This window comes from Propithecus coquereli, unplaced genomic scaffold (genome assembly GCF_000956105.1).
Source record: "Propithecus coquereli isolate 6110/MARCELLA unplaced genomic scaffold, Pcoq_1.0 Scaffold28, whole genome shotgun sequence".
NCBI classification, from domain to species: domain Eukaryota; kingdom Metazoa; phylum Chordata; class Mammalia; order Primates; family Indriidae; genus Propithecus; species Propithecus coquereli.
In genome coordinates, this window is record NW_012148396.1 from 9,179,523 (window position 1) to 9,201,777 (window position 22,255).

The following is a 22,255-nucleotide window of genomic DNA, read 5'->3' on the forward strand; positions in this document are numbered from 1 at the left end:
ATACATAACCTAAACATCTGTACCCCCATAATATGCTAAAATTAAAAAAAAAAAAAAGATGCTGGGGAAGATAAAACAAATAGTGATCTTACCCAGTGCCTTTAAAGAGACCACCATCTAAAATAAAGGTGACAGCCAGGGAAGGTCACGAGCCTTGACCTCCAATCCATCAGAACTCCCACTGATTCTTTCATGGAACCTATCTAAGATGAAAGGTTGTAATACTCTGAACGATAATATATTATTTCAATCTTCTTTTTATCATTTAAATGTAATAAGAAAGCAAATGATAAACTGTTACAGATGGAATTGAAATCACTTCAAGCCCTGAAAAGAATCCTTAATGGGAAAAGCTTGGACACGACTGCTTTTGAGCACTAGGCAGACACTTGACTAACAAGCTTCTTGTCAGTGGTGACCCCTGGGAGCCTCAGGACAAAGTCGTGTTAGGTCAACACGGACACCTACAGCACAAGGATCTTGGGAACACAAAATGGTCCTGGGCAAAATACTAGGGCAAGATCCTCATGAAATCTTAAACTGAATTCAAATCCCCAAACTCATTTCCAACCTGCTGCTCTTTTAGGCAATATTAATGAGCACATCTATATTCTAATTTTTCAATAGGCTGCACAGTCACGAAGTCTGAGTTCAGGGCCCAGATGTTTATGTGAGGTTCCAACGGAAGTGGCTCAAAGACTACTCAAGACAAGTAGCTTTACTCGCAAGACAGACTCTGGGGACTTCAAACATTAATTCACTTTTCCATTTCCAACTTGAAAGTAAGTTTAGATCTGCTTTATTCTACTAATGAGAAAGAAAGTGGTAATATTAGTGGGAAACTCAAGATATAGGATTAGTCTCTGGTAGGAAGATACAGGGAGGAACAGAGACTAGAGTCAGAAATTCCCAAGTTCCAGTGCCAAATTTGCATCACTGGCTTTGGCACTTTCCTTATCTACAAAACGGAGATAATCAAATCTAATTATGATTGTTGGAAAGACAAAATGAAATAATGTGGACACTTAGCATAAGCCTACAACTCTGAGTGCTCAAGAAATAGGAAATATTATTGTTAGTTAATGCCTTTGAAATCACACAATCTAACCCCAAATCAGCCAGCCAAAGATGATCTAGAAAATGCCTAACCCCTGTCAGCCTTCTCAAACATGGGACCTTGCAGTGATCTGAAGAACAAGGTAGTAGCAGATGGTTTGGGGACGGCCTGGTGATAGCACTCAAGTGATGACCACAGAAGAGTGCAGGATGGAAAACGGCAGACACTACACATTCCCAGGTATGGAAAACACATTCTGTTTCTCTCCGTAATTATTTCTAGCCATAATTATATGGAGAGAAAATATATATTAGAAATTACACAAAATTTCTATGTGTCTGTCAGAAAAGTTTGGAAAAAATGTAACTTTCTTTCCTACATCCCAGAGCAAGGGTAATAAGGCGCCACCAAAAACTTTTCTTTAGAAAGCATATAGTGCAGTGGCTCATACCTGTAATCCCAGCACTTTGGAAGGCCAAGGCAGGAGAATTGCTTGAGCCAGGAGCTCGAAAACAGCCTGGGCAACATAGTGAGACAAAAACAGTCTGGGCAATACAGTGAGACCCTGTCTTTACAAAAAATTTTAAAAATTAGCCAGGCATGGTGGCATGCACCTGTAGTCCCAGCTACTCGGGAGGCTGAGGAAAGAGGATCACTTGAGTCAGTAGTTCAAGGTTACAGTGAGCTGTGACTGCACCACTGCACTCCAGCATGGGTAATAGAGCAAGATCTTGCCTCTTTAAAAAAAAAAAAAAGCATCTGCCTAAAGTAGGTGGATCCATTTTCAGTTTTAATCATTCAGAGGGAAGAATGAAAAAAAAAAAAAAAGTTCAGTAAGACCTGGTCCCTCAAAAGTTCATGGGATAGTGGAGGAGACAGACAAGCCAATGAAGGACTCACTCTGTCTTGTTCCGGGTGCCTGGGAAGATGGACAGAGAGATGGATGATGCAGGGTGCTGTGCTCCACGCTCTTGGGCAGGTACCTAAAAGGCTTGTAGACTACCAGGTGTACCCACCATGTGCTAGAGGGATGAAATTTTATAAACAGTTAATACGCTTGGTGAGCACACCATTCAAAAGTGGTACTTGAAGCAAAGTCGAAGCTTGACTCCAATCATCCCAGTTCCCTTTGATTCATTCTTGGATAACCTTAAAAACCAACTCCTTTGCCTTATAGAAGTACTGCCTACTTTCACTAGTGCAAGTAGTGAGCAAGTAGGCTTATATGTACTTTGACAATTACATGAACTTTGACTATGGCCTTTCTCTGCATTCACCTTTCTATACTGAAGAGTACTGAGTTTCTCTAAGTCTGTCTTTATGTGTCAATGGTTGTCAGGCAGGTGTTTCTGTGGTGGACAAGCATTGAAAAGTCCTATTCTGCCATCTTGCTGATGTCACTCCTCCCCTAAGTGAATTAATATCAGCCCTGAATCTTCACATTGTACCTTATACACTTAAAGTGAAACAAACATACAGAAAAGAAATGCTAGGATAAATCACTTGTCCCCATATATTGTTTGTTTTATAAAGAATTCTTTATTGGAATTAAATTTGCATAAACATAAAAAAAAGGCCCCAGCTAGAATACAGAATTGAAGGGCATACAAAATTAAAAATGGGTAAAGCAGAAAAGTAAGAAGACAATCTAAAAGGTTAATAAAATCCATATCCTATGGACAAAATCAGTGATTCCTACAATTCCTAATCTAAACATGACAATGAGATAAGATGCCTCTCATTACAAAACGGCCAATGTAAAAAACAATCAGCTACAACAAAAAAGTAAAATTCTAAGTTTTGGCAAGTTATAGAAGGCTGCCAACTAAAAGTGTCTTCCTTTTTTCCCTGAAAAGGAGGATTTGTTGACTCTTTATTGTAGACATCCCATGTTCATGGTTTGGAAGGCAACATTGTTAAGATGGCAAAACTTCCCAAATTTATCTACAGGTTCAATGTAATCTCTATTCAAATCCCAGTTGGCTGCTTTGGAGAAATTGACAAGCTGATCCTAAAATTCATATGAAAGTGCAAAAGACCCAGAATAGCCAGAAGAGTCTTAAAAAAGAAGAAGAAAACTTACTACAGAGCTATGGTAATCAAGATAGTATGGTGCTAGCATAAGTACAGATATATATGTACATACCAATGGAATAGAATTAAGAACTTAAAAAAAAACCTTACATTTACTAATTTTCCACAAGGGTGCCAAGACCAATCAATGGAGAAAGAACAGTCTCCTCAACAAATGGTGCTGGGACAACTGGATATCTACATGCGAAAGGATAAAGTTGGACCCCATCTCGCATGTTAAACAAAAATTAAGTCAAAATGGATCATAGACCTAAAAGGAAAACCGAACCTCTAAACTTCCTAAAAGAAAATATAGGCTCGGCGCGGTGGCTCACGCCTGTAATCCTAGCTCTCTGGGAGGCCGAGGCGGGCAGATTGTTTGAGCTCAGGAGTTCGAAACCAGCCTGAGCAAGAGCGAGACCCCGTCTCTACTAAAAATAGAAAGAAATTAATCAGACAACTAAAAATATATAGAAAAAATTAGCCGGGCATGGTGGCACATGCCTGTAGTCCCAGCTACTCGGGAGGCTGAGGCAGGAGGATCGCCTGAGCCCAGGAGTTTGAGGTTGCTGTGAGCTAGGCTAACGCCACGGCACTCTAGCCTGGGCAACACAGTGAGACTCTGTCTCAAAAAAAAAAAAAAGGTGGGAACAACCCAATGCCCATCAATTGATGAATGGATAAAGAAAACATAATACATCCACACAGTGGAATACTATCTGGCCATAAAAAGGAATGAAGTACCGATTCATGCTACAACGTAAATGAGCCTTGAAAACCTTCTGCTAAATGAATAAGCCTGACATAAAAGGACAAACACTGTCCTTTTAGGTGAAGGGCATATTAAGTGTTCATTGTACTACTCTTGCAACTTTTCTGAAGGTTTGAAGTCTTTCCAAATAAAAACGTATTATATATCACGAATATAAAATAATAAAAATAATCCCTCATGGAGGGTTTTAATTAACACATTAACTACCACGTGAGTTGTATTGAACTCCTGCTAGTTTTAAGCCCAGGGCCTTGTGAGGCATATGTAACTCACATGTCTCTCCACCTTGGGAGCCACAAGAACTATTCTGCAAATGCATATAACTCATGCACAGAAAACAATAAAAAATAAATTTTTCATTAAATTAGAAAGGATCATTTTGTTTTCAAAGTTTTTATTCTATTTTCATAATAAAACACTGTGGCTCCAAGGAAAAAAAATTTTTCTAGTGTGGCAGTCAATGGGTTAAATGTAGAAATGGGTATAAAGCTCCTGGTACAAGGCCTTGCGTATCCACCAACGGTCACTGCTGTCACTGCCGCTCAGAGGAGTGGTGCCAATGCTGGCAAGAACCACAGGATGAAGCATGCGTCATCGCTGGCTCTACTTTATTCATCCAACAAACATTAATAAATGCATGGTCTATGACAAGCATTGTGCTTGGCACAGTGACTATAAAAATGACTAAGATACAGTCCCTGCTCTGGAATATGCATGAATTACCAAACTTTCCTATTAAAAATGCATCACTTTAATATTCATCTCAGCTTTAAGGTAACCCCTAAGGTAAACAGTTTAGAATTTCTAAAAGCAATACGTGTCTGTGATATGCTCTGTTTACGCATTTATTTACATTCTGCCTCATTCTAAAAAAGCACCTAAAATCAATTTTTTAAACACATACAATTTAACAACAAAAAGATAAAAATCAGGGTGAAGAGAAAATGAGGACTGTAATTAAATGAAACCTGGGGAAGGTCAAATCACAAAAACGTATGCCATGAAGTAGGTGTAATTATTAAGGGTAGACCACAGATTCAGCTCTAAGGTTCCTAACAGCTAAAACAAAAAGAAAAAGATGGTAAGCTACAAGGTTCACAACGCCCGTGAACCAATTCCTGGCATGGCCCCACGTGGGAAATTCTGAAGCATTATTCTTATTATTGAGCATTATTCTTCCCTGTGTTACACATGACAACACCACAGCACATGTATGTGGCTCATTCTCCAGTCTCTGGCTTTTCCTATTAGCCCCCTCCCTCTTTCATCCCTTTAGTGGGCTTCAAATGGAGATGTGAAACTCCCACCTAAGGATCAGGTCAAAGACTCCCACATCTTTGCAGGCAGCTTCTCATCTAAAGCCCAGCTGGGTATCACAGGCCCACCTGGTCTACTCATTTCTCTGCAGCTTTGACTCACTCAAGAGATTTCTTTATATGCCTGTTTCCCACAAAACTCCTCTCTCCTAAAGACAAGGTGGCATGCCATATCCCAGACTCTTGTTCAACCAGAAATGTCTCAGTTCCTTCTCTCTCCTTTTCCTTCTCCAATAAGGAGCTTGACTTTCCTCCTTCCCCATCCAGCGGTTTCTTTGTGAGAACCATGAATTCCCCACAAACCATCTCTGAAAGCCAAGCACCCTGCTGTCAAGACTGAATTGTTTCAGCCTTAGCTAAGCTGCATTCTTACTACTTTGCCCCTTCTATGTTAAAAAGCCTTTCCTGAATCTCCCCATCCCTCTGATTTTGAGCTTAAATTGACATAAAGTTCTGAGAATGTAATTATTATGTGCATATCTCCCAGGTTTTTGCTTGGTTTCCTTAGCAACAGCTTCATTAAGGAAATGCATCAAAAATTTTAAAGAGGCTATTCTTACATCTGAACGAATAGCCTGCATAAAATTTAAACGGCTTTGAAGAGAAAATTAACCAGGGACAAAGAGGTTGCAGGTCTTAGTCAATAGTATCATAAGACAAAATGTACTCAAATGGCTCAGAATCATTCCTGAACATTAGGTTTATAGGAAGCAAAGGGTATTGGATTGACTATACATTGAACCTAGAGTATGTTCTCAAGTCTGGTATGGTCAGATTTTTTTTCTAGTTTTTCAAACAATTCCTTACTACCACTTTCTCTTACTATCAATTGCCATTTTCTACTAAGAATTAAAAAAATTAATTTCAATAATTTGGGTTGTTTGGGGGAAGCTACATGATTCAATTCATAGAGCTTGGATTTTAGAATCAAAACAAACTAGGTTTAAACAACCAACAATGGTATTTATGAGATAATCCTGGGTATCCAGCAAACTCTCCTGTCTCATCTCTAAAATTTCTCATCTCCAAAACTGGGCACAATAAACTGCTTAGCAAAGTTGTCACAATGATTATGGCCAATATCTGCAAAGCACCTAGTTAAATGCCTGCAAGGAGCTGGCTGCTTAATTAGTATTACGAGTAAGTTTCATTTTATTTGGTAATGAAGAGGCTTTGCCTTTTTGTCATCTTTGTGTGGTAACAGAACTTACTTTACTGAGATTATACCACTAGAGCAGCCTCAGCTAGAAAATTCCCCGGGTCTACATGGCAGGGCATGTTCTTTTCCTTTGTAGAATTGATCAAATTTGTAATTACCTATTTTTATGTTTATCTGTTCAGTACCTGTTCCCCGCTCTAGACTTAAGTTCAGTAAGTGCAGGACCATGTCTGTTTTGTTGCCCACTGCATATTCAAGGCTAGCAGACAGCCCCACACAGTGCCTCAGGCCTGGCCTCGGTGTGGAACATGACTGAAGGAAAGAGAGATCAAGCACACTTCCCAAAGACCCCTTCCCCTCTGAAATTATGGTCTGACTCTGGACAAGTTACACAGCCTTTCTTTAGCCTGGAGTTCCTTCTCTGTATATAAGAATAACTGCAGTTGGAACACAGAATTATAAGGATTAAAGGAAATAGCCCAAATTCACAGCCTAGTAAAGTGTTGGTTAATGGGACCTCAACAAACAGGAGCTGCCTTTATTCCTTTGATACATTACCAATGAGGCAAACACATCTACTGAATGCTTTGTATGTGCCCAGCAGTGTGTTTAGCACTTTATATGCATTATTGTGCCATTTACAACTTAAAACAACTCTAGAAGTGAAAATCATCATTCCCATTTCACAGATTTAGAAACAGGCTAATGAGGTTAGATAACTATTCCAAATCACACAGGGAGGAAATGGTGACTCAAACCTCAATCTGGGGTGCCAAAGTCCATGCTCCTTCCATGGCCCTCTCCCTCACCATGTGCCTGTAAAATCTACATGTGCAATACACAAATTCATAGAAAGCCAGTTATTAAATGAAATGTGTGCTGCCATTTGTTAATCATAGATAATTATCATAAATTACTCACTAAAACAACTAAAGAAAAGACGGGCCAATCTGTGTCCCTGAACACAAAGAGGGGAATTCTGCACTGAATTCTATAAAGTGAAGAAACCCTTTCCAATACCACTAAATCCAAATGTATTATTTATCAGTTTTTATGTGTGCACAGGGATTCTTAAAGCAGAAGGAACCTGCAATAATCATATCTCAGCTCCTTTCAAAATTTCCATATTAGCCAAAATCATTTCCAGGAACAGATATAACACATCAATTCTACAATAGAACACACTTGATCAAGAACCAAAGGCTGGTTCTATTTCAGAAAAACTACAGGCCCTTCTTTTTTATTGTTATTATAAAATCCCACCAGAACTCATTATTTTGCTGCCTGCTCATCTGGCAAACAAACATGGAGATGAGTCAACAAAAGCAAAGGATCGTGTTGGGGAAACTCAAAAGGCCAGGCAGCCACGTCTGCACCATCCCCGCCGTGGTGTTTCTGGCATGTCTTTGCTGACCTCTAGTGGTCCATGTGGAAGACTAAGCAAACAGCAAAAGAAGGACTGTTCCAAACTGCAACAAATTCCCACAGATTTTAAGTGAAAACATTTTATTTTATAAAATATGTGTATTTATATACCCACCTGTGAAACAGCTTTGCAGCAAGCCCAAATTTTCAACATTAACATGCAAAGGCAACTCCAGTCATTAAGGGCAAGTAAGTCTCAAAGTCCTCCCTGCACCAGCTGCCAACCAAACTGTCTGCAATTCTGTAGCTTCAGGCCTTTTAAGGATCCACTTGAAAAGCACGATCCATTTTCTGCTCTGTCACAAAGGCGTCCCTCTAAGCCCTACAACTTGATAATAGTCCTTGCCCATCGCAGTCACTCATAGGACAGGCACTAAAAACAGAACTGGACGTGAAGTATCTCATCTAAACAAGTCCTTCTAAACACCGTTATCAGTTTGTCATTCTACCACTTCACAGAGAATGATATGCGGAATCGGACACACCAAGTGCTTTTGCTCAGGGTTATGCAGCTAAAAGGTGGCAGAGGTGGGCTTCGAAGCCAAGCCCATGGGACTGCTCTCCATCTTGGATTCCACAAGGAGTCTCTCTTGCCTACCTGGTTAGGTCCAGCATTCTTTACTTTTATGTATGATCTTCAACAGGTCCTGACCCAACCTGCCTTTGAAGCATCTTTCCCCTCACTGTCCCTCACAAACAAAACCACTCTGGCCCCAGAATTACTTCTGGCTCCCCAGACACTCAGTGCTTAGCCCCACCACACATTTGCACCCCAGCCCCTCAAAGCTGCAAAGCTAATAAGAGGCTAAGTTATTTCTCCCAATCAAAAAAATGTTAAAGAACAGCAAATTCTCAATTTTGAAAGTAAAATACCACAAAATAAAGAAGTAAAACATACAAATAACCACATTAACAAGGATATCGAGTTAAGACTCCAGTTTTTACCATGCCATACTGAATCCTAGCATAGCAAAATAAGCTGATCACTAGTGAATGAATTTGACAAGACTGTATTAACTCTTCCACTTAGAGGCAGGCATATACTCACCTGTCGAAGATTAATGTAAACTGCATTCTGAAGAAACTCTGAGGCTTCCATGCTCCGCTTCTGAATCGCAAGGACACGTACCGCTTTGACACACGCTTCCAATTCAATCACGCCAGCATTCTTATACTGTAGGATATAAAAGAAGAACCTCAGTCAAAAAAGAAGAGTGAAGATGTTTCTGTCATATTCTGAAGGCTGCACCACTGGGACTCAATAACTCTGCAACAGCAATTCCCCAAGTACAAGGCTTCTCATAACCCAACCCCACCCCAAGAGATGAGAATTTGTCTTTGATAAAGTCTGTCATTCATGGGGGCAAAAGAATGGGACTGAGTGAACCCACAAAAATATGTATGCATTCATTAAAATGACACAATCACAATAGCTTGCTATTTTGCAAAATTTCAAAATATTATCAACAGATACTTTGCTATTCATTTCCGCTTATCATCCCTTGTAGTACTCTAAAATATTTTTAGAATCTCTCACACCTGCAGCTTTAATGAAGTAGTTGTAAATGCATTTTACTTTGTTGCAAAAATTTTGGCTCCCTGAATGTTCAATGTCTTTCTGCTTTTCTATCTCAGAGTTGCTCGTTCCTATTTCTCAGATCTTATTATGGTTCCTAAGATAAAGACCAAACAAAGGTATTTGGAACAGAAAAGGCTTTGTAGAACTTCATTTAACCACTCAATAAACTGGGGAGTATGTCTCAAACCTCACCCCCAATTCTCCTAACTTCAAGCCAGGAGCCACCCCCAGCCACACTGGGTGGCTCCAGACCCAGAGCAGGTGAAAGAGCCGGGTTCCCGCACCCAGCCCCACCTCCCTGTCTCCTCTCTCCCAAGCCTCTACTGTAAAATCCCCCATGCTATCTGTTCTTCTGACTTTTTTCTTCTCTGTTCCAAACACTTTTTTTTTTCATAATTATCCTGGCTGGAGTGATTTTCAATTCATGTAATTGAAACAATATTCTTAAAATTAAAGAAAATGTTTACAGAGGTTAAGTCCATGTGTACTAGTACCTAAAGAGAACCTGAGGTTTTGGAGGGACAACACACTAATACTCTTTTCTGAAGGCATCAACACATATAAAAATCAATGCATTTAATCAATAATAATTTACTGAGACCACTATAGGCCTGGCCTGGCACAGCTGCCCATGAAGATGCAGTCTGCCTATTTACCAGTCATCAAGGAGCAAAGGTGTGACTGGTCACCTGTCTTACTAATGTATGTATACATTCCTTCCCCTTTTCTACACATGTAACAAGCACATAATCTGTGATCTATTACAATTTATCAAAGATGATCAGAAAAAGAAATTATACTTACCTAAATACCAACATTGAAGTCAGAAATCTATCAATTTTATGTACCATTTAACAATACAACAAAAAAAACTAACATAAGGATTTGATTCTATTGAAAGAAAATGATTACCTTTCCTTCAAAACTCTTAAAACAGTTTCTACTGAAGTGAGAATAAAGGTCAACAAAGGTTTTTTCCACGTATTTTTGGATAAATGTATATATTTTCATTTATATTATGAAGAAGTTTAAAATGAAATCAAGAAAAATTATTCTTGTATTAGTAGAAAGACACCCACAATCAATGGGGATTAGGGAAAAATGGCCATTTGCTAAAAATCTACGACATACTTAGCCTTCTACAGGCATTACCCTGGAACACAAGCTCTGGGAAGCGTGGGGCTGGGCCCCTGTTCTCGCTGCTCAGTCCCTAGTAACTACCGACCAATGGCCCAGCATAGAACCATGCAATCAATACTTTAGGAATAAATGAGGGAATTATCTCATTCAATTGTAAAACAAAAACCCCAAAGTAAATATTATCCTTAGTTACAGATAAAGAAAATGGGATCCCAAAAAGTAAAGTTTCTTGCCCAAGGTCACAAAGCTAGTAACTGGTGAAGGCTAGATTTGAACTCAAGTCAGCCTGACTCCAAAGCTAAAGTGGAAATGGGAGAAGGTTCAGCATACAGACTATTGTCCTCACTTTGTTCAAGGCTAGCCTTATCTAGTCTTAGACAGCACCCACACAGAGGGGACTGGAGGGCAAACTATAACAACAAGGGTTTTGTGTCCATAGTTTCTCTCTAGGAAATGTGAATGGATCCAGTGCTTCCTGTTGATTAGAAACTCAGTTGATTGGGAGAGAATGGCCTTCTCTGGAGAGGCCGCCATGGCCATAAACTAATGGCAGGTGAGTGCTAAAAACTCTACCAAGACACTGGAAGTCAAGAGAGGAGGGTTCTCTGTCCTCCCAGACCACTGTCTTGTTAGCTACATGTACAAGATGACATAAGACCTAGGCTCTAGTTCAAATCAGGTCATTGAGTGACTCTGATCATGACACTTAAGCCCTGGGCTTCAGTTTCTTTATACGTATAGAATGGCATAAAGCTATATGCCATCTAAGGTTCCTTTCAACTCAAAATACAATAACACCAATATCTCAGAAGAATGTCTAGGGGCTCCATTTCATCTCTTCTAATAGAGAGAATTTCCTTGGCCAAAAATCAGAAATCCAATAAAAAATTGTTCAATCATTCATGAAGCCAGGCAAGAATTTGCTTAAGAGACTTCGTTATCAGTCTCAATGAATGAAAACCAAAAGGTGGTGCTTCTCACTCATAAAGTAGGTGGCTGTGTGTGTGTTTGTGTGTGTGTGTGTGTGTGTGTGTGTATACAAATCCAATACAATCAAATCTCTGAAGTGTACAAATGTTTTTTGTATCATTACCATCATGATGATGGTCCAACTTTGAAAGTAATTTCAATTTAAGTGTTGTAGGTAGCACGGGAAAGTCTCAGACTCTTGGTGGAGGAGGTAAAAGAGGAAAGAAAAGAAGAAAAGAGCTAAATGAAGAAAAGGAATAAAAATACAGCCATAGAATAGCAAGATATTAATTTTGTTTTTCTACTTGTGTCATAGACATATTAGGAACTGGTTTTTCTCCCAGATGTCTTATAGAATACTGAACTAAAGAAGAGATGATGACCACCGATTGTTTCTTGAGCAATACTAATGAACCTGTTTCTGTGGCTAGGACATATATACATACATACATATATATATATATATATATATATATATATATATATATAATTTACCCTAATTAAACACTCAATGCAGTAAGCCTTCATTTCCTCATTTTGAGAGATGAGAAAACTGGAACTCAAAGAGGTCATATAATTTGACTGACTAAAGCCAGATGGCCAGTAAACAGGAGAGGAGAGAGTCACACTCGGTTGTCTGACTTTGCAGTCTGCTCTTCCCACTCCTAGGACACAGGCCGCCTACCGTGCCCATGGCAGACAAGTCCTTCCCACAGAGACGAAGCCTCGCATTCGTGTTGATGTGGCACTCTACACAGCCCTGATACCCAGTCAGGCTTGGCCAGTGAAGTGGCATCTGCCTGTCATGCAGGTAGGCCTACCCACGACAGCAGGGGTCCTCTCCTGCTGTTGGGGTCCTCACTGGGCCTACCTGGCTCTTTCAGGGGCACTTCTCTGCTTCTCTAGTCCAAAGGCAGCCACTAATCTACTAAAAGTACTTACACAAGCCACATCATCTCTCTCCATCTGTCTCCCCAACTACGGAATTTAGTTATTACCATTTTGATACTCTTGGAAACAAATTTTTTTAAATGGACAAGAAAGGGCTCTGGAAAAAGTACTTATGATTGTTAAATGGCTGCTTACAAAATGAATATCAAAAAATCAATGTAACTTCATATATATAAGCTTTAACAGAAAATATAATGACAAAAAATCTCATTCACAAAATTAACAAAAACATATAAAAATTAAGAATAAACTTCAAAGCAATGCTTATGTTCTATATAAAGAAAACTATAACACTGTATGGAGGGACTTAAAATAAGATGTATAATTATAGAGACATTAACATATTCTATAGAGGAAAGCAATATTGTAAATGTAGAAGCTCTCCCAAAAATAATTTAAAACTTACTGCAAGCCCCATCAAAACTGCAATCTGATTTTCTTCAACTTTAACAGATTATTTTAGAATTCCTCAGGAATACTAAATTCATCATACTAGCTACAAAAATTTGGGATGGGAGGAAAGAATTAAGAAAAAGACTCACACCATTAGATATCAAGTAAACTACAATAGATAAAATATCATGGTGCTGGAGTAAAAAAAGATTAGTATTATAGAAAGGAATAAAAGTTCAGAAATAGACACGAGTAGTAAAGGCAAGAATTCAAATCAAAGAAAAAATATGAATTAAATAAACTGTGGTGAGACAATTAGATAATCACCTGGGGAAAATCATAGTCTTATGTCATAAAACACACAAAATAAATTATAGATAATATAAATACTAAAAAGTACTAATGATAGACAATACAAATCTTCTGCATATGTTATCTCAGCTGACCCTGATTACAAATCTGTGAGATGATGGGTACTTATCATCATCCCCATTTTAGAGGTAAAAAACTGGGAAAAGAGTTTTATTCCACTGTTAAGGAAGTATTTCCAAGCAGAATACCAAAGATAAGACCCATAAGGATAGGATTTACTACATTAAAAATAGATTTTGACCAAACCAAAAAGAAAAACCTCATAAACAAAATAAAAAGGCAAATAACATTAAGAAAAAGATTTGTAATATCTATGATACACAAGAAGTTAATATTCATAATACATAAAGAGCTATCGCAGAGCAATAAGAAAAGCTCCCTAACTTAAATGTGTGCAAAGGACAGAAATGGATAGTTCCTAAAAGAAATACAAATAGCTAACAAGCAACAGATGTTTAGTACCTTACTGGTGTGATCAAATGCAAACTAAGCTGGGCATGGTGGTGCACCTATAATCCCAGGTATCTGGGAGGCTGCATTGAGAGGATCCCTTGAACCCAGGAGTTCAAGACCTGCCTGGGCAACAGGGAGAAACCTCATCTCAAAAGAAAATACAAACTAAAACAATGAAAAATTATTTTTGCCCTTCATATTGGCAAATATTTTTAAAGGATAATAGCTAGTGTTCATTTGTGGGAGAGTAAATGAACAACATTTTTGGAGGACAATAAAGGAACATATAACCCTAAAAAAATGTATACTCTTTGATTCAAGTTCACTTCTAGGAATTGTTCCCTTAAAAAAAAAATCAGTCCAAAAAAGATTTATCTACAGGGGCATTTATAAGAGCACTGTTTACAATACTGGGAAAAGAAAAATTAAAACCAAATAATATTCAGTAATAGAGGATTGGTTAAATAAATAATTCCACATCTTTTCATTCTCTATTAGAGAAGGAATTTTGAGAGTAACTTGAACATAACCTATGATAAATGTAAAGGTCATACATAGCAATTAAATTTCTAGAAACATTCAACCCAAAGGAATATTCCCACAAGAACACAAGAATATAGGTACAAGAATGTTCAGTGAAGCATTTTTTTCTAACAGTGAAAAAGTGAGAAACCCTAAGTATCCATCAACAAGGGAATAATTAAGTAAATTATGGCAAGCTGTGAACTCTGCAAGAGCAGGCATTTCGTCTTGTTCTAGGTGCTGTTTATGATAATCTCTCACAAAATGTGTTGCAGAATAAAGGACTACATCTACATTTTAGAAGACCTTTCCACACTATTTGAAAGAATCAAGCAGGTCTTGAGGTGGAAGGGCATCCACAATCGTGATTTATTGCTGAGTGAATAAAGCAAGATGCAGAATAATGACAGTATGATCCCATTTTTGTAAATAAAATGTGTGTGTGTATCTCATAGGCATAGACAAAGGCTGTGAACGATATATACCAAGATGTTAATACTCACTACCCTTAGGAATTAAGGGCAGAGAAGGTGGAGGACTTTCATTTTTCACTCAATGCCACTCCTCTGTACAACTTGAGTTTTGTTTTTCAGTATTTTAGTAGGTACGTTTGAAATTTACATTTGTTTTAAGTCCAAAGTAGAAAGAATGGTGCATCCACAGATGGAATGCCATACAGGTCATGAAAAATCATGCCATGGAAGAGTTAATAACATAGGAAAACATATAATATGCTAAATGAAAAATTTACTGTCACCACACAATAAATAAGTACAGTCTGCCCACCATTTCTATATGGATAATATGCATTAACAAAAGGACAAGAAAATGGATATTCAATGTTAACATGATTATCTCTGAGTAGTGGGGCTATGATAGCTTTTTTCCTCTTTTTCCAAATTTATTATATTAAATGTATTCTGTTTTGAATCAGAAAAAAAATTAGAGACAGGCATTACAGAATAATACATGAATCCTTATAGAAACAAATAATTAAGAGAGACTGTAGCATTAAACAATGTAAAATGAGAACTTCTGATTAAAATAATATAATTATGTATAAAATTTATAAAGCAATAAAATCACCTTGCTGTAATAAGAAATGGCCTCTTTATATTTGTCGATTATGTCTTCAGGGCTAAGACAGTTCTTAGCACGTCCGATTTCAGCACTGGTGTCGGGATTTATGCCATTGGTAGTGAGCGCACCTGCAAACCAAGCAGAAGGAAAGAAATAATCTTTTGCTTTTTCTGTCTTATTTCTTTGTTAGTTTAAAGAGGGACACAAATAAGATAAAACTTAAACATGCCCTACTGAAATTTAAATAATGAAACAGTGTTTAGTCTTCACAGCTTATATACTTCCTATAATAGTCTTACCATCAAAGCATTGTATTAAATGTTAATTAACTCAGAATAAGGTTTCCTCCCTGTTGAAATTTTTTATTAAAGAACATGAAATGCATGACATAAAAGTAACATATTGATAAAAACTAGCTTAGTTGTCTTAAAGACAATGGCAAAGTCAGCATGCATTCTCTCACAGCTTGAAGTTCTTAATGCTAGCAAGGGACCACCATGTGTCTTCGAAGAAGATAAACTATGAAAGCATTTTCTGAACTGTACAACATTAACAAAACAACTTATCAACACAAGTATCCTTTCCCTGGCTGTCATTTTCTATTTCTGACCGACTCCTATCTATAATCTATTAAGTGATTAAGAATCACTTAATTCCCTAGCCACAAAACCCAAACAGGGGAGAGTTTTGGAGAAACTTCCATTTACAGAATATAACTAACTACAAAGAGAACACCGGCAGGGGAAAAAAATGATGAAATATTCTTTAATTTCATAGAACACTCAAAAAAAATATTCTCCTAAACTTCAATCACAAGAAAAGCTGGGATTCTCCTAAGCCTCTTATTTATCTCACAGACAGTAGGCATCTCCCACAAACGCTGTTTCCCTCGTGCCTGCTGGGAAGCTCAGGGACGCCTTTGCTGCCCATCTGTATAACTGCACACAGCCAAGGGCACGCATTTCGCACTGCCCTCAACACTGTGCAAGCTCATTTCTTACCTGTGTTTCCTAATCTTGGTCCAATTTTCTAACCTGCTTATTTTTTATTCTCCAATTCTGTGAGCTGCCTCAAATGCCTTTTGGAATAAGACGGAAGAAGAATAAATAGATAACTGGATAGATCAATGGACAAACAGGCAGAGAAACTCTAAGAAAAGGGGAACAAAGAATTTCATATGCAAAATCCTCTTCTTGTACGGGAAGAAAGAACTATAATAGAGAACTGTGAAGAGGCAGGTGGTTTAGGATTTTGTTTCCTGCAGATTTTGTGAAGATCACAGCAAGAGATGAGAGAGAAGAACTATAAATAATAATAGAAAAGGGCATGCTTGGAAAAAATATCTAAAATATGTACTTTTTAAAGAACAGATTCAAATCCACAAGACCCAGTGACAGAACCTTGGGAATTACAGAATTGAGAATTCCATCTCCAAGCAACAAGACATCCCTTTGGAGGAGTGAGAGTTTACACAGGGTTGCTACAATGCCATCACACCAAAAGCAGCATTTTTCCCACTTAGGGGAAATTGGGCCCTATGCCAAGAACTTCCTTGCGTGTTCTCATCTATAACCCACAGCAACTCTATGAGAGAAGTACTCTTAGTGTACTCCATTTCTGCAAGTGAGGTGACAAGACCCTAAAGAGGAAGTATTCTTATTAGTTCTCAAGATTGCAGAGCTGGTGACTCCAGAGTAGGCGTCAATCTTGGGCCTACGTTCTTAACCACAGTACTGTCGTGCTTTGTGTGTTTGTGCTTCTCATGCTTACAATACATTGTTTGGGGCATAAATTAATATTTAATAAATAACATAGGGTCTTGACTTATTTCATTAGCTCTAACAAATCATCTGTACATTGTTGAGTTTTAGTCTTTTTTTCCATTGGATAAAGGAAAGAAAAGATAACAGGGGGTAAGAATGAGGTGGGCTTTTCACTCTTTGTATGGTACCTCATCCTTTTCAAGAAGTACATGATCAAAGCATTAGGGGGGAAGTCCCCAACCATGGAGAAGGAGCAAATGTTCCCTCCACCTTTTAAAGAGCACCCCTCTAGTCCTGAGGGCTCATCTCCTGATCAACTTAACTCCAATACCAAGGCTAGAGGAAAACATTCTACATGGAGTCACAAAGAACAATATGATCTGTGGGAGGGTAAAAAGAGCACAGCTCATGAGACAGATCAATGAGTCAGACTGATTTAATATCTCTCAAGAAAAGAATAACAAGCTCTAAAAATACTAGTGTACAGTAGATTTGATCTTTCTTGACATCGATAAAGTTTTGACGTCCACACATAACATTACTGTGAACTAGTGAAACAAAGAGTCATCAAGACCCGCAGCCTTTAGATGACAGGCAGGAAAATCAATGTCACAGGCATATAAAAACCCAGACTAGAGGAAAGAAAAAAAGGGGCATAGTTAAGAAGACGTAGGGGGGAAAAGATTGGGAAAAAGACACCATCACAAAGGTTCTCAAGTATCAATCCAACAATAGTGTAATCATTCATTTGAGAAATAGTTACTGAGTTCCTATTATTTGCAAGATTGTATCCAAGGCAAAAACTGGAAACTCAGACAAAACAGAGCAGAAAAAAAGAGGGAATAAAGCAGAGATCAACGAGGCTGGAGATAGAAAAGCAAACCATAAAGAGAAGAACAAAAAGGGCTTAGATAAGGCAAGTACCAGTGTGGCAATAATGACTAACAGGCTAGCACCAGCCTGGGTCACTTGTCTGCTATCCAATTAAAAACCAAAACCAAAAACCCTGACATATGGATACTACTGGCCTTATTTTGCAGAGGAATAGCAGAAAGACAATGCATCCATAGCCTAGATGTTAAACTGGCCAGTGTATGACAAAGTCCTCCAGTGGCAGGACACTGCACCTGAAATGACTGAGGCTAAGATGGACTTTTTAATAATGATCCTGGGACACTCAGATGGCCATTTGGAAAAAGACAAAATCAGCCCCACACCTCACACCAAACACAAAAATAAACTCTAAATGGATCTGGGATCTAAATGTAAAACAGAAAACCATAAAAGAAGTTCAAAAAACATGGGTAAATTCCTCTAAAACCTGGTTAAAAGGCTATCACTGAAATTCAAATGGAATTTTAAAAAACTGATATATTCAATTACATAAACATACAGCAAAAAATACTATAAACAAAGTGAAAACATATATGACAATCTAAGAGAAAACTTTTGCAACACATTTCAAAAGGCTAATATTCCTTATATATAAAGAGGTAATAAAAATTGAAAGAAAAAAACTAAACATCCAATGGGGAAAAAAAAGCAAAAGATGTGAGCAGACAATTCATAAAATAAAAATATAAAAATGGCCCTTAAACATTTAAATAGATGTTCAACTTCACTAATAGTAAGATATACTATTTCTCACATATCTAGTTGGCAAAATTTTAAAAGCTTGACAACATACCATGTTGGCGAACCTATGGATAAAGCACTCTGTTGCACTGCTACTGTGAATGTAAAATGGTGCAACCTTTAAGAATTTGGCAAAATATTTCTACCTTTTGGGAGCATAGGGAAAAAATAATTTGGTAAAATCTAATAAAACTATGTTATATGTTTACCTTTGACTTCTAGGAATTTATGCTGAAGATATACCCTCAACAATACAAAAATACACATCTACAAGATTATTTACTGTTGCATTAGTTGTAATTGCCAAATATCAGAAACAACCAAAATGTGCATACATAGAATACAGGTAAAATAAAATATGGTATGTGCACACAGTGTGCTCTGCAGCTGTGAAAATAAACAAGGAAGATCTCCATAAGCTGATGTTAGCAACGAAAACAAAAAGCCAAGTACAAAAGAATATACATAATATCCTACCTGTTGCACAAGAAAGAGAAATAAGAACAACTAAGAACATTAATCTGGTTGAAGGAGAAACTAGAACAAATGAACTTGGTTACCTATAACGGCAGATGGAAATGAGGTGGGAAGAACAAGAGAGGAAATGGCACTTCTCTGGATATACCTTTTATGTAGTTTTGACTTCTGGAACCACGTTGACGCCTTACATAGTTTAAAAAAAATCAATAAAGATGGGGTAACTCATTAATGGAACACAACCAGAAACCAAGAACTACATTTCAAATAAAGAACATAGGCACATTGTCAAGAAGCATTAAAGAACAAATCTGAGTAACTTCTAATTACAGCACCTGTGTATTTATCCACAAGACAAAAGAACCACAAACAATTTTTGAATTCTCTTTGTAGAGGTTTGTTTTTACAGTTTTATTACTTAGCAATTCCAAAACCACTTTCTACATATTGTAGGCCTGATAAAATGAATAAACATATTGATGATATTGGGAGTCAGATTTCTCACTGTTGGAGAAGGAAAATGTAAACATCAAACAGGGGAAGACTAAAAAGAACCCTGGAATTTGGGTTGGAATTGGAGAAATCAGTATGAAGTTTAGATAACAGTAGAACTTCTCAAAGGGCCTAAAATCAATGAACCTCAGTAGCAATGAACATGTTTACTGCCCAGATCTTGATTTCTAGATAGCATTCTCCAACAAAATAAATTAAAACTCCTTGGAGAAATGTTTGCTTCCAGAGCCAAGACAGAGAAAGTACAAAATGAACCTAAAATATCTTCAGCCAGAAAGCAGTGTTCAAAAAAATTATTGGGGAACATGTCAAAAGGATACAAGAGCCAGCTTGAAGGGCTTCCATTGGCCAAATCTTGCAAATGAGCTAAAAAATAAAGAATGATAGCAACGCATTAGAACCCACTGAAAAAAATAATTATCCGTAAGTCCACAATAATAATGGATGGATAGAAGGAAGCACAGAGAAAAGAAAAGAAAGCTCCTCCTTATATTAGAAAGCTAACTAATAAATGTGTAAGGAATGATGAAGTTTGAAAATCACCATTTGGCAGCCATCGAAGTAGTAATAACTGACTCAGGTAAAATTCTTCACTGAATGTCAGAACTAGTGGGTAAAAGTTTGTGAGGAACAAGATATTTACACAGTGTCAAAGTATTTTCCCACTAATTACTTATTCATTACATAGAGAAAAATAGTAACTTTTTTTTTTTTTTTTTTTGAGACAGAGTCTCACTCTGTTGCCTGGGCTAGAGTGCCGTGGCGTCATCCTAGCTCACAGCAACCTCAAACTCCTGGGCTCAAGCGATCCTCCTGCCTCAGCCTCCCGAGTAGCTGGGACTACAGGCATAAGCCACCATGCCCAGTTAAGTTTTTCTATATATTTTTAGTTGTCCAGCTAATTTCTTTCTATTTTTAGTAGAGACAGGGTCTCAAACTCCTAAGCTTGAACGATCCTCCCTCCTCGGCCTCCCAGAGTGCTAGGATTACAGGCATGAGCCACCGCACCTGGCCGAGAAAAATAGTAACTTTACAGCGGAAAACCCTATTGGACTATATTTTAACCAATGATCAAAGTTATCATCACCAATAATGGAACAAGTCAACACCATATGCCTCCTGATTTAATGCATGATAAATCACTTATTCCACCTCTCTCCTCACCTTGCCAAAATGTATAAGCTCATAATCACAAAGCAACCTCAGGCAAACTTAAATTGAGAACGTTCTACAGAATAAATGGCCTGTATTCTTCAGAAATATCAATTACCATAAAAAAGAAAGAAAGGCTGAGAAACTAGTCCAGATTAAATGATACTAAGCGACATGGAAACTAATGCAATGCATGGTCCTGGACTGGATCCTGGCTCAGGAAATATAACTGCTGTATGGAGACAGCTGGTAGAATGTAAATAAGGTCTGAAGAGTAGATAAAGGCATTGCATCAGTGTTAAACTTCCTGATTTTAATCACTATACTGTTTATATGAATGACCTTGTCCTTAGGAAATGCACACTAAGGTATTCAGGGAAGGGTATCAGGTCTGCAACTCACTCTCAAATGGCTCAAAAAAATATATGTATACACATAGAGATCAAATAATAAAGAAGATGGTAACAACTGGTGAATCCAGATGAATAGCATATCAGAGTTTTTTGTACCACTCTTGAAACTTGAACTGTTTTTAAAATTTGTAAGTTTTAAAATATTTCAAAATCAATAGTTAAAAAAATTATAATTCTGGTAAACTCACTAAATTACAAAACAAGTCTATTGAAAACAGGATGTATTTCAGAAAAGAGTACTAAAACATATGCAATTAGGAATATAAATGAAATGAAAATGAAAGTGGAGAAGACAAATTATAAACTAAAATCATAGACTGTGAGCAGAATGATTCATTCGTCCACTCATAACACCCACCGTAGCTCCTCTGTGCCAGGTACTGGGCTGGGTGGTGGGAGTGTACTATCACAGCAGTATGTGCAGTAATTAAAAGGTCACCATCAGGGAACCATGATAAAAGGAACACAAGAGTCAAGCCATCCTTTGGCTTTACTGACAGCTGCTGGACCCTTACTAAAGAACCAAGTTTAGTATGAGGGTCTGATTTTTTCCCTCAAGGAAATAAAAACCCTGGAATGAGACTGGAGATATATCATCAAAAGAATTAAAGAGAAATTCACACAGGAAGAAATACTGAAGGAGTTGTGGTTTTTAAGCAAGCTGAAAGAAGACAAAGGAAACACAACAAAAATCCCACAGCAAAAATAAAATAACAACAGAAGATTTAAACAGCAAGTAGACCTAATAGGCATCACAGAGCACTCCACCAAACAACAGAATATGCATGTGCATGTGGAATATTCTCCAGGATAGACCATATGCTAAGCCATAAAACATGTCTCAATAAATTTAAATGAACTGAAATCATAGAAATATGTTCTCTGTCCACAAATGAATTATATTAGAAGTCAACAACCAAAGGAAATTTGTGAAATTCACAAATACTTGGAAATTAAACAGCACACACCTAAATAACCAGTGAGTCAAAGAAGAAAACACAGGGGAAATCAGAAAATACTTTGAGCTGAATGAAAAACACA

General features: G+C 37.6%; 1 protein-coding gene across 3 annotated transcripts in view; it reads right to left on the bottom strand.

The window, feature by feature from the left end:
- TRAPPC9 (trafficking protein particle complex 9) overlaps positions 1–22,255 on the bottom strand; it is a 660,607-nt gene that overhangs the window by 608,256 nt on the left and 30,096 nt on the right. For all 3 annotated transcript variants that reach the window (XM_012648143.1, XM_012648141.1, XM_012648142.1), the window contains 2 exons: positions 15,268–15,389; positions 8,851–8,976 (listed from right to left, as the gene is read on the bottom strand). In XM_012648143.1, coding sequence (XP_012503597.1) covers positions 8,851–8,976; positions 15,268–15,389 — 248 coding nt within the window. The remainder of the gene's footprint in view (positions 1–8,850; positions 8,977–15,267; positions 15,390–22,255) is intronic.